The 13,875-nt window shown below is 38.0% G+C and overlaps 1 protein-coding gene across 1 annotated transcript in view; it reads left to right on the forward strand.

Moving 5' to 3' along the window:
• Nucleotides 1-13,875, forward strand: part of CDC73 (cell division cycle 73) — a gene marked incomplete at its 5' end in the record, with an annotated part of 104,056 nt that overhangs the window by 28,460 nt on the left and 61,721 nt on the right. Inside the window, one exon of the mRNA XM_082002872.1 lies at nucleotides 5,515-5,579. Within this exon, the coding sequence (XP_081858998.1) occupies nucleotides 5,515-5,579 (65 nt within the window). The remainder of the gene's footprint in view (nucleotides 1-5,514; nucleotides 5,580-13,875) is intronic.

Consider the following 13,875-nt stretch of genomic DNA (forward strand, 5'->3'; position numbering starts at 1 on the left):
GGTGACTTTGGACCATAAACTTTTTTTTCTCTCTGCTATGCATTGTTAAGAAAGTATCTGATATTTCTCATTATAAGCATTTTCTTTTAAATTGTGGGATTTCTGTTTACACAAGGACAATAGGAGAACTGGTAGCAGGAGATCCACAGTTCTGAAACTTGACTGCTTTGTTACTTTTATTTATTGCATGCATTTTTAAGGTTACAGGATTCTGCTTTTTTCCTAGCAGAGAATATGTGCGAGAGATTCACATTTGGAAAAAGATTGCAGCCTACCTCTATTTTTCTGGCTTGATGTAACCAGGTAGTTCGATAACTTTCAGTGTTGTACATTCACTTTAGTGCTGGAAAACACACACAGGTTCATATTATAATTTATTTTATTAGTACTGTGAGGAACTTTTAAGAACTTGGTCTTAATTACTTGTAAGATTTTTACTGAACAGTTATATATGAACTGTGCAGAGAATTTTGTAAACTAATTAGTATAGCTTGGAAATTTAGGCATGAAACTTCTAACTTACTTGTTAGGGTATAGTACTGAAAAGGAGTGTTCAGTAAACTCTTAATGTAGAATGAAATTTGGTGTCAGTGATTTAATTACCATGGGTGTGAAATGGGGTAGTGAATCATTTCCAGGCAGTCTGCAGAGCTCTTGCTATCTGGGGTTTGAAGAGTATACAGCTGAAAAAAGAAGTGGTTATTCAACCTCAATTTAAAGAAAGTCTTTAACTGGAGCTCTTCAGTGTCTCAGAGACATGCTCCTTTGTTCTGTTCCTGTTTGCTTAGATGTCCTTCCAGAAATTCTGGTTAATTTGAGTCATTTTAAAGCTATTGCTCTTTTGGTAATGTATTAGTGCTCAGGTTTGCACCTGGATTGGATGGCTAGAACTGCAGCAGGTGCAGAATCAAAATGCAGAATGACCTAGATGGATGTAGAGCAGTGGGCTTTAAGCAAATGGAAGGCACTCTGAGCATTAATACTCGTATGTAAGGAAATGGAACATATGCCCAAATGATGATGGAGAATATAATTAGTCCAATAAGCTGATGCATTAGGATGCATATGTTCGTTTCCAGGTCTAATTCTTTTAAATGAGAAAAGACACTCATATTGATGCATGGTGATGCTAGAAAAGTAGCTAGTGATGGTCTACGCTGGAAAAGTGTATGATTCTTTTGACGGTCTTTGCGTCATTGTGATCATAATATATGCAATGGCTGGAGAAGAAAAGATAGTCTTAATGTTAACTGATGATAGTTTATGTTTTTGAAGTGTTAGTAACTAGTACTGAATAATTAATTCTGTGTTTAGCCTCTCAAGATGTAGTTTTTAAGGCATTTGTTGATGTGGGTGTTTTTAACAATGCTTATATGTTTATAAACTGATTATATTTGGCAAACGGAAAAAGTTGCAATACAGTTTGTCACCATACATGAATGTTGGGCTTCTCTAGCATTCTTTACTCCTTAGTTAGACCTGCTTTTAAAGTACTTAATATGTACTGCTTTTTGGCTAAAGGAAATGTGTATGGTAACTTCGCAATTTTACTGAAAAAACCCAATTATTGCAGACTGTCAAGTTAAGTTTTTTTAACAGTTGTTCTGCATCTAATTCCAAGTTTAAAAATAAGGGTCCAAAGTCTTGCCATCACAATACTTCTATGTAAAGGGTTCTTTTCTTCTTAAATACTCTTCGCTTGGTAGATCGCTTGTAATTTTAACCGCTTTCTGTTACCATGGGTGAAGCTGTGATTTTGAAGCTGCAAACTAATTCTTGGCCGGGCTTTAATATTTCATTTCTCTGCTGGTGCATGACTCAGCAGCACAGGTTAGAGCTGGTTTGGGAGGAGGGGAGAAACATACTGCTTTTGTGTTCTTAGTCAGAGGGTATGGTACAGCATTTATGCTGATGCTTTCTAAGGGCGTGTCCCCTGGTGCTCCAGGTTCCTCTGTGTTCTGCTCCTCTTTACTGTGGCCTGTGATTCCTCTTGTATCCCAGGTCTGGTTTTTCAGCAGCTGCATCAGGGTCAGTCACTGCTCTTGGAGAATGCCCTGAAAAAAGCACCTCTCTGCTTTCTAGCCTGGTCCTTGAATGTCTTATACAACCAGCTGCGTTAACCTGGCTAACACCCTCAGCAATTTTTGAAGTGGGAATGCTGCTATGACTGTGGAGTCCCTGACTTGGAAGCAGTTGTTTTCTGCTTTGCACAGGCTGTATACAGTGAGTGGAGCTGCAGGTACTGCTGTATGTGGCCAAGTGTACAAACTGTTGAGACCTTATAAAAAGGCACAGAAGTACAAGTGGCAGGGCACTCACTTGTAGCACTGTTCATTTCCGTAAGAACAGTGAGTGGTTGACTGGTAGAATATCACATGGTGAATGTGAGAGGATCAGGTCAAAAAAGCTGTATTCTGAGAAAAGAGTGCCTGTGTTGTTACCAGTTAAAGGAGGGTTGCTGTGGTTATCTGGAGGCTGGCAATGCTTAACTCTCATTTAGCAGTTGCTTGAGAGTTTGAGGCAGAACATTTGAGAGCTGGTGGGCGGTTGAGAGGTGGTTTCTTCTACTCATCCCACTCTACCTGTAGGTAGCAGACCCTGGGGTCCACAGTAGACCTCGTAGTAGCTGCAGTAACTGTTTGCAGGAGTGTGAGTGGGTACCTACATTCTACTTCGACCATTTAGCATCTCTTAGATTTATATTAGGAAGGAAAACTACTCTGCCATTACTTACAGATCATCAGAACTGTTTTATTTACTATCTGAGTAGCTGTTAAATAGCACTGGAAGGCCTGTGTAGCTGCTGGGAATGTTCAGCAGGCAAGAGTGCCCACTGTAATGCTTGATGCAAGAGGTGGCTCTTCAGGATCCTGGTTGGTTGTTCCTCCTGCTAGGAGGAAGGGTCAGCACAAGGCTGGGAGCAGGAAGCTGGTGAGAGCCAGAGCCTGTGTTTAGTGGCTCTTGTGGCTCATTAAGTGAACCAGGACATGTATTATGAGGGACTTGGGGAGATTTTTGCTAAAGATAAAACCGCTGGCAGTTGAGCAGAAGCTTGTTCCCTGCCAGGTGCCTCTCTCCCCTTTGATTTACTTTCTAACTGTGCTGCTATCTCTGTGGGCCTTTATTCTTTTTGCAATGCTGATGAAGACTTGGGTTATAGTTTTTTAATTAATTCAGGAGGAATGCAGAGTTTTATTAGGGAGAAGGTAGAAAAAGAGTCTAATGGAAAGAAATAACTGAAACTGGGAACAAATGTGTAGAACTAATTATAGAACCAGGATTTGTGCTGAGATGAAAGGAACCATGGCAGCCCAGGCACAACAGGGGATGCTGCTTTGCTGGTCTTGTTAAGGGGTGTCTGTATTCTTTGGAGTTTGGGAAGCACTTCTGGTTGAAATAGATGGAATTCTTCATGTCACAGGCATGCAGAACCCATAATAGGAGACTCGGGAAAGGGGAAAGGTTCCTCTGTTGGTGACCACCTGAAATTCACAACCAACTGTCAGCCTAGATCATACACCTTGGTTTTATGTCACTCCAGGTCAGCAAAAGCATTTGTTCAACTTACGGGGGCTCTGCCGAGTGTTCTGCGAGGCTCCAGGCACCACCTGAAATGGTAATATGCTCCTTGCCCAGAAACAGTGACCTATATAGTCACAGAGAAAACTGTTAACCATGGAAGCGTTGATTGAATGCAGCTTTCTTAGCTGCATCTTTAGCTCAAGTTCAACTGTGTGAGCTCTGAGCTAAGACTCAATGCATAATAAATAAAACATCTTAGGGTTGGGGTAAAAGGTGGTAGGGCAGTATCAGTTTATAGAGGGAAGCTAGGCTTGTGTGTTTTTTTTTTTTTTTTTTTTTCCTCAGTAGAGAGGACTGCATTCATGTCTGTGCATTTTTGCTTTCTCAAAATCAACTCTGTAGTTCAGAAATGTTTAATCTGGCAGAAGGGGAGGGGTGGCCTCGAGAAGCCAAGATGAAGGGCTAGAGCTGAGGTGACTTTGTGTAAAACGAAACATGGTCGGTAACATGATGCCTCTCCACATGGTAATTGTTGGTAGGTCTGGTAGCATAATGGAGGGGGCAAGAGGGGAAAGGTAAAACCGAAAACAGTGTTCAGAAAGTAGATACCGGTCTGTGGTGAGAGGAGTATGATCAGTTTTCAACTTTTGTGTATCTTTTTCTAGGCACTGGTGAGTTATTAAATCTGGGAAACTTTTCTGCCTCATTTCCTACAAGTGTCTGATAATCTTCCTCATCTGAGGAAGAAAGGATGAGCGCCATAGATGCTTCCTAAAGCATCTGCATTGTTTTCAAGGTGGCCTGGGTTTCAATTTAAGTTAATTTACTCATGATAAAAGCAAGAAACTCTTAACAGTCTTGAAAATGTAATATTTTTCTTGGACTTTTTGTAGGTTCAGGTGTGAGCATTACTTGGATCCTTCATTATTTTTGATCTGTTATATTTTTGTGCTGATGCATTGTACAAAGGTGGTGTAATAAATGGCAAAAATCTTCCAATTCCAAGTAGTTGTTTCTGCACAGTATCAGTTACCTTTACCCAAGTCTAGTTGAAATAGCCCAAAAGTTACTTAGGTGTGGACAAATGCTTGCTTATGGTGGTTTGATTGGTGATTATCATGCCATTTTAAGTATGAATTAATGGGGTGGTTGGTTGATGGGGTCAGTTGACAGTAGATGCATGAGGCTAGGGAATTTACAAAAGGAAAAAGGTTTTTTGTAAGTCCTGGTGGCAATAGTCAGGAGCTGACTTTGGTCTTAGAGCACTGAGAATAGGATGACAGAGAAGTATTCAAAAGCAAACAGGCTAGTGGGATTAGGTTTAGTCACTGAGCGCTTGTAGGCTTCTGGCACTTAGTGAGCGTAAATTCAGTCTGATTAAAACTACTAAAAAAAATCAACCCCAAAGCAACCCTTTCTATCACCTTTAGTCCAGTAGCGTGAATTATGCAGATTCTATCCTCTGTATCGAATGACAATGACATTGTTGCTCTTCTGCACTCCAGAAGTGAATTTATCATGTTAAGTAGCCGTGGTTTAATAGTCAGCATGTAAACCAGTTACTTAAGTATATTTTTCCATTGATACAACTAAAAGTTGAATATGTTGGTTTATAATGCTTTCTGGGAATATGAAGTACTTCATTTTTGTAGCGAAGAGAATTTCTGAGACTGCATGCATATATGTTGTAACATATTCTCACAAAATTTAAATTTATATCCTTTCTTTGGAGTGGTTTGAATGACTCCAGGCAGGAGGAAAAGCCTACTCTGGTTACAGAAAGCAGAAACACCAAACGGACCTCTGTCTAAAGAAAACAGAGTTGTCCTAATTACTAACCATGTTTTGTGTTGCAAACAGAACCTAAACCACTGCCAATGGCCAGCTGCGTTCTTTGGAAGTATCTTTGAAATTATTTTTGCATTGTTGTCCATTTAGACATGATGTCTCTATGTTCATAATGATTTACAAGAGACTTTTTTTCCTTTGTAGAAACGGAAGGCTTTAAAATTGATACCATGGGCACCTATCACGGAATGACCCTGAAGTCTGTGACGGTAAGCTACAAGTCTTTTCTTAAATAGGTTTTGTAGAAATTATAGTGTGCGCATATATATCTCTCTCTCTTGTCAGCATGGCCTAGGCTCTGGAAGGTCACTTTGGTTGACTATCAGAATTGATAAAAGTTTTTCTCTGTGAAAAGATAAAACGTGTTTTGATTTGGTCTGCACATTTTAGAGATTTGCTCAAGGGATTTGTCTGCAGTGAAAAGGTGTGCTGGGAAGGCTTTGCTGGCAGGTCTTCTTGTGGAGGTGCAGCCTTTTTGTCCTTGACTGTACTAAGATACCCAGATTTTTGCTTATGTATGTCTGTGAAGGACACCTTTCATAATCATAAGTGATAAAACTATATTCACGAAGCTGAAGTAATAAAACCAGGTTTTGGAGTATTGCTCCATCTCCTACTCTGCATTTAATAATAAATTTGTTTGGTGGTGGAAGGATTTGACATCTGCATTATTGCTGAAGCTTTCTAGCCTAGTGAGATGGACTACTTTTGTTTGACTTTACAATGCTGTTGGTGGAAATTGCTACATACACAGATGAGAGAGAAAGACCCTCAGACAGATTTCCTTTTTTTTTTGCCAATATTTCTCTGCTTTTGTGGAAGTGGGTTGAATGCTGTCAAACAAACGCTGTTTTGATCTGCTGGTAAGTAGGACAGATGCTACAAAAGTCATGTAGAGCCCTCATTAAGGTTTTTGCCATCTGCATACCTATATAAATTTGATTAATAGACAGCACTAAACACTCTCCTACTGTACTACTTCTCGTTTGCACTCCTAATTTGAACATAAAATAATATCTTCAATGTAAATTTCTTATAGACATTTAGAGCTTTTTCTTGTTTGATGGAAGTTCTTGCCCAAGTCTTTCATTCCCAACCTCCTCTGGGCTTAAAATACATAAAGAAGGGAATATTTTAAGGAAGAAATCTACTTAGTTCTAAACAGTGTTGTTTCTAGATTAATTCAGAAATTGATTGGGCAAAGGAAGAAAATAAACCACTATGTCTGAAGATTTCTTCTTGAACTTTGCATGAATGGCTGCTATATGAGGGGTCAAGCAGTGTTGTTACACCAAATCCAGGTTTCTGTGGTGTAATGTATCTGTTTCAGGTGGTAGTGACTTGAAATGACTTAGTAATGACTAAGTAAATAGGTTCTGTTTAAATTTCCCTGTGGGGAGGAAAGAGAAAGACAGGCGAATAAAAAAAAAAAGCAAGATTATAGTGAAGTAGAAATGTTGAAAAGTTTTAAGCTTGTCAGAGTGAAAATGGTAAGAGTGAAGGGATGCATAGTAACTCTAAAAATGATATTTATTTTTTTAAGTTAACCTAAAAATAATTGAGGTATTCTAGGAATCCTAGCTCATGTATTTAGCATACTACCCAGAGTTTTTGAGATAGAGTTGTTAAACTGTCCATGCTGGTTTCTTCCATTAAGAAAGAAAATAAAACTGATATTAAATTACTAGTAAATCTTTTTGCAACATAAACCAGATTTTTTTGAAATAACTATTTAAGAGGTATTTCATGACTGCACATAAAGCATCATCTGGTGTCATGAGAAATATTAAAACTCCATCTGTTATTTCACATTTTTCTAAGAAAGAGCTTGTAAGGGGTTTTTGGAGGCTTATTTTTCCCAATTATTAAAAAGGTGCCCTAAATGTTTAGCTCATTCATAAATTGCAGTGACATACTGACTTTGTGTTTCAGATGGGGGGGGAAATAAATCTGTTAATTATGTGGCACAGAAATGTTCATCTGTTTTTGTCTAAACTTTGTCACAGTGATGGACCACAAAGTTCTAACCTGTAATGTTCCCATTGTTGTTTTGTATAGAATACTTAATCTCCTACCTGTTATCAGATTTCATGTTATGCTTTTACTCAGTTTTTTTTTTGACTTGTTCCTATTTTTTATGTTAGACAAAACTAGGGAGGAAATGGGAAAGTAATTTCTTCCCCTAGAGGTTTAATGGAAAAGTATGTTATCCTCATTGGTGAGGAGAACATTAGAATTGCATTCTACCTACATGATGTCATCTGCTATCCTCATAGTATTGGTGTAACCCCTTTTGTGAACTCATCAAACATTTGAAAAGGAATTTAACTGTTAGGTATCTCTTTGTTAGAGGCTGATTTCAGACTTCTGATTTCCAGATGAAGGGTGAAATTTGAAAGGTTAATTTTTATGCCATTGTTTCCCTTGACTTAGCTCCTCTGTTTCTTCTATGGTATTTGTTTCTGTTAATGTATTTAGAGAGCAGGCATATTCTCTTAGAGTTTCTTGTTTTGCTTTGCTAAACATGTCTTATTGTGAAATAAACTTTCAATTCCCATGTGAGTTTTTGTTCTCTAGCTATTCCAGTTAGAATTAATCTTTTTTTTGAGCATGGAGAAGTAAAATTTCATGGAGTCTTCTAAGTGAGATCTCACCAGTGTTTTGTAGAAAGGCATTAAGAATTTCTTACCATTTCTGAAATTATAAAGATTGCCTTGGGATGGATGAATTATGTATTTTATCTTCATTCTTTCACATCTTCATATGTTCTTATTTTTGTTCTAGTTTCCACTGTGGTTATGAGTTGCATGTTGGAAGAGATTTTTTTATCCAAGTATGGTGGTTTATTTGAGTGTTTAACATTATTGGTAATACCATGTACCCCGACTTTTGTTCTCTCTGTGCTACATTGATTCCTTTGGCTTCCTTGTCACACATTGTCCTTTACTTCTTTCTCTGAATGAAATAGTTTGTTTTGATGGTCAGTCCTCTCTTCAAAAGGTTGTTGGAGCCATTAGATTCCAAAAGTTTTGATCTTGTTAGCAATTGGAAAACTTTGCAGACGTATGCTTATCAGGTGGAGTGGAAACCGTGACCCACTGTCTGGAGTTGCCCCCCTGCTTCTCATGTAAAATTTGTAAGACGCTTTTATTAGACTCATGTTATATTACCTACACGTCTTCCACTTGTGCTCTGCCTTATTGTAATTCTCTGTAATGATTGTTATGAAATGTGCAAAACTTGTGTTTTGTGTTTGTTCTTGCTGAAATGTGAGTTGTCCTAGATACTTGTTCTTCTTAACAGCAAAACAAAAACTTCTGCATTTTGACTGCTTTCTTTTCATCAGTGATGCTGGAAACTTTCTTAGCATTCAAAATTTGTGCCAGAACAGATGGTGAATGGTGGGCTTTTTCTGAAGTAATGTCAGCTAAAATAACTGGTGCTGCTGGCAGTTCTTTCGTGTAACAGGGTTTTTGCCTAATTGGCACACTTACCTTCTCTTAGGAAGAAACTGACTTATTAAATGAGTTTTTATTGTGAAGGCATGATTTCATTATTCTGGACATGGAATTGTTTACAACAGGATGTCTTCCTCAGAATGCCTTTTTGAATACCTGTGGCACCTTCTGTTTGCCTGGATTGATGATGATTTGGAAACGAGTAAGATAGTGGTGGTAGCTCTTGCTATCTAGTTACCTAGCAGTTCATGTTGCAAATTGACTTTTAGAAATCTACAGCTCTACCCGCAGGCTTCACTCCAAAGCGTAATCCCTGTGTAGCAGGGCAACTTCTGTTTTTTAAGTAGGAAAGTTTAGTGTTTGAAATGGATCAAGTAAAAGCTATGGAAAAGAAGTATGATAGTATTTTTGTACCATGTAGGGTGTGAAGGAATGTTGAGAAAGAGAATCTTAAGCTGATATTCTCAACATGTTCTTTCTTACTCATGTAAGTTTGACATGTTCAGGGCATTAACCTTCTGCTTTCCTAAAGAGAAATGTTAACTTGCTGTCTAAGCCAGTGTCATCTAGTGGAAGCCTAGAAAGTGGGTCTGACCTTTTATATATAATGAAATTGGATTTTGTACTACAGCTTTCTGTAACTAGAATATGTGAAGTATTTAACTGTTACTATAGCTTGAGATGTCAAGATCAGAACAAACTAGCTATCTGCACCTGTGTTACGATACAGGAGAAGTTGCTTGTTGATAAAGATGGCTTTTATAGACTGGTACTAAAGCGTATCCTCTGGCTTTTATAGACTGGTACTGAAGCGTATCCTCTTCCAAGCTGAGGGCATGCTTTGTGTTGATTGTGTGCACATGCAAATAGCATTTGTTTCTCCATGACAATAATAGTCATCGTGATGCTGGTTTTACTCATCTTTGTGCTTGATACTCATCTTTTGTTTTCATGACTTTTTAATGTGAAAAAAAGGAGTAGAGTGATAGCCTGTAGAGTTCTGTGGAATGATTTCCTTTGAGTTCTGAGAGTCCTGACTGGTCACAAGCTGTGATTCAGTGTGGTTATAAGCTTGGGTGCAAGAAAGGAAGATAAGAAAGATCTGCATAGTACTGCAGTACTTGTAGAAATTACTTTGTTGCATTTGCAAACAGCTAGAAAGCTCTCCTGTTTTGAACTTCTGGTTTCTTTTAGTATTGATGGCTGCTGAAGCTCAAAAGCTTCCTTTGTCATTTGTTTTTGCTGCTCGTAATGGAATCTGTCATTGATCATCTGCACTCACAATCAGCCAGAACTGTTGGCATTTTTTTCTCTTACTGTTCGGTAAACAGGTGGATACAACAGCTCTTTTAGGTATTGAGATGATATCCTTACCAGATAGTTTGGGGCTACGCTTGAAGAATCGGTATAGTGAGGGTTTCAGTTGAGGAACTTTACCTGTAGCTAACTCAAATGTGAATTTCTGCAGTGTATTGAAACATGTAAGTTTTATCTCTAGTAAGAAATTCTATGTAGGTCTTTGGTGCTTCTGAGTTCAGTGATAATGTTTTTCCTAAAAATTAACAACAGTAACATCCATCTTTCCTGTGGAAACTGCCAGGCTTTACAATAATGTCTCAGTTGTAAAATTACCCTGAGTAAACGTATGAGAACATATCAGTAATTAAAGAAAATACATTACATTTCAGTTGAAACAAATACATTCCATAGTCCCAACAGAAAAGAACTAATAATAAAGGGTGTCCCTATGTGAGCCACTGTACAAGCAGGCTTAATTTTAGAAGAATTGGAAGACTGGTTCAGCACCTCAAGGTCAGCAACGTTTTTCATCAGTTTGTGGTCAGTATTAGATTTTTGAGCATTAACTAATCAAAGGATATTGCTGTTATTGCCCTCAAAATCTTGATTATGGTATAGTTGCAGTGGTTTTATTATTTTAACTGAGAGGATGTTTAACCTCTGGTGTATTTTCAAAGGATTAATGTGTAGTAGAACGAAGGCAAGTGCTAAGTTTCTGGCACCTTAAGGACTGGGCCATTGGAGAAGCAGCATATTGGGGCAGCAGCAATCTACATGGTGTGTGCACATATCTGTGCTTCTGTGTAAGTAGGTAAATCCACGAGATCTTTTTTTAATTTATCGTGAGGAGTTAAGATTGTGATTCAGTGCCGAAACTTGAAATGACTTTTCAGAAGCATATGGTAGAATGGGACGTTGTCTCTCACTATACAGATAAATAACACTTACCTTTAAAAAATAAATACAAATTTAATGTATCTTAAATTATAGGAGGGATATAACTACTTATCCACATGTCACCAGTTTTTTGTGTCATGTCGTAATGTCATTAAAATATTTGAGAGCAGTGGTACTGAGGGAGGAGTCAACAAAACAACAGACTCTTTGAAAGCATTTGAAATGGGCTTTGAAGCGGAGCATAATTTTCATGCAGTCTGTGCATAAGCTGGTCATTATTCTCAATGCAAGTATAACACTAGCCTGCCCACTCCCCTGCTCCCCTCCACAGGCTGAGGAGCATTCTGTGAACTCTGTGTACATGCTGTTCAGTTTTTAACCATCAAGAGGAGGTGAGGAATGCTGTAATAATTGTCTATTAGAAGAGTGTTCTATAGATGATGCTGGAGGTAGACACTTTTGTTTTCATTGGATTTGTGAATTTTTTTCATGGTAAGTATATTTATCTGTAATTCAGACATAACCATGGCGTTCTCAGTCCATGAGGGTTAAGGACTAGGAGTGACCACTAACTCAAAGAATCCTTGAGCTGGAGAAATGGATGCTGCCCCAGAATAGTCTGACAGCAACCCTACACTGCTCTCAGGTAACAGACTAGGAGGCCTTGGTGTCTATATTACTGTAATGTGGATGAAGTGCAAGCAAGTTTCCTGAGAACTATTGCTTTGTTGTATATTTAAGGTCTGTGCAACAATTTCAGTGGTTAGCATTTAATTGCCTCAGCCATGTAATTAAATAAATTACTCTCCTTAGAGAGTTTTAGTGTAAATAGTCAAGCTGATAGAGACCACGAAAGATCACATACAAATGCTGCTTTCAAGAAAACGTGTTGGCTTGAACAATGCTGCACTCATTTTCACTGCAATTGTAAATCATGTACATCTGTGCCAAGATATCTTGCTGTTCTACTGCATTATACAATAGAACTGTCTGTTTTGTTCCTCATAATAGTCTCAAAATAAAATAAAATCTAAGAACTGCAAATTCAAGAAAAGAAGTGGATGTTGTATAGCCAGTCACACATCTGGAAGTTAGGCATTGCTATGTTGTCCAGTATGCTGCTGAACAAAAGAGGGAGCAAGACCTGGAGCCATCTAGCTTTGTTACTGAATGAACATGTCTGAAGTCACCGGTCTGTGTAAAACTAGATAGTGTCAGTGTGCTTATGGTGTGCCTGTCAGGTCCTTGAATGGTTTAAATGGAGGAGAGCCAACTATGAGAATCTGAAGTATTTCTGATTAGACATTGAAGTGGAGCTTTAGACATCCAGGGAGCTTTATTACAAAAGCTTGAGAGCCTTAAAAATTCTTGGTATGAATTTTAAGATTACTTGCTAGACCTGTCTTGACCTAGCACTGAATGATACGAGTTTATTTGCTAGCCCTGTGGGTGTCCCTTGAGAAACTCATCTGCCGTGTACACTGTGCACTAGGACTTGGATCCTTTATGACTGCTTCAGGAGTCACTCATTTGGAAACAGGACCCCAAATAAAAATGTCTAGGAAACTTAATTTGTGTTCTTTGAATTGGATGTCTACTTTCTGCTTGAATCCTGTGTAGGTGCTTAGATTCATTTGTGTTTCTTGGGTCTTAAGATTCATTTGTGTAATATTTGTTAATGAAAGTTTTATAGGGCATTTCTCAATGATACCAGCTGAACTTGAGCTACAGATTTTTATACTTTGTCCTAATTGTTCTGAACAATCAAAACATCATGCGCTTCACACAGCTTATATATTAAACAATGTTGTCAACGTGTTTGGGAAAAGTTTGTAGCGGGAAATATCTACTGAATATGTAATGTAATGAACAACTGACAGTTCACCGTCAAATTTCTTCTGATGGGGAAAGAACAACTTAGCTGTTCTGAATAAATTAGAACACTACATAACTATTGAAGAAGATACAAAGGTCTTACGGACCCAGAAAGTAGTTCGCTTTAACATCCCTCCTTCTCCCTGCAAGTTTATCCACATTTGCCAAAATAATCACATGGGTAGCCATCCCATTGTCTTTGAATAAGAGTTTTAACAAAATTTCGAAGGTTTCTAACACACTTTGCCATTCATGATACAGTAACTAAATTCAAAGTTGCAATTAGAGTATTTACTAATCAGCTGACTGAGTCGAGATTTCGTTCTCTGTTCAGTTGTTGAGATTATACCATTGTCATTAGGCCATGTGACACTTTACTGCTTGGTTATTTGCTCTTAATGGAGTAAGATACAATTCATTATTTGTGGAAACTTGTTTTCTGCTTGGAACACTTGCTTACATGTAACTTGGCATCATAGTCATATCTTTTTCTGAGCTTGGGAAGTAGTATGGCTTGATTGTTACCCTGGCAACATCCATAGAAGCATGCCTCAAAGCCCAGTCTCATGTACGTCTCAGTCATAATACTTACTGCTACTTAGCTAAGCCAGAGCAAATTCTCCTTTATGACATGGTTTTTTTTAAAATTTTTGTAAGTTTTGTACTTTGTCCTTATAGTCAATGCCCTCTTTAAACATTCTTAAGGACTGTTGTCTCAATTTGTGGACTTCGTTTTGAAGTTGCTATTTTAAAGGTCTACCTCCTTTCCTTCTTGCAGTTGTGGGTTGGTTTTTTTGTTTTGGTTTGTTTGTTGTTGTTTTACTTGTTTTTTCCTTCTACTGAACTCTCATTCGGTATGTGGCTGTTAGTGTTTGAGGGTATCTCAGTGTGGCAGACTTGCTTCACAGGTGTACAGTTATTACAAGTGTATTATAGGCAGGTGTTCTTTAATTTTTACATCAGAATACGTAAGGCA

The sequence above is a fragment of the Phaethon aethereus genome (assembly GCF_964289735.1).
Source record: "Phaethon aethereus genome assembly, chromosome: 8".
In the NCBI taxonomy this organism is placed as follows: Eukaryota; Metazoa; Chordata; class Aves; order Phaethontiformes; family Phaethontidae; genus Phaethon; species Phaethon aethereus.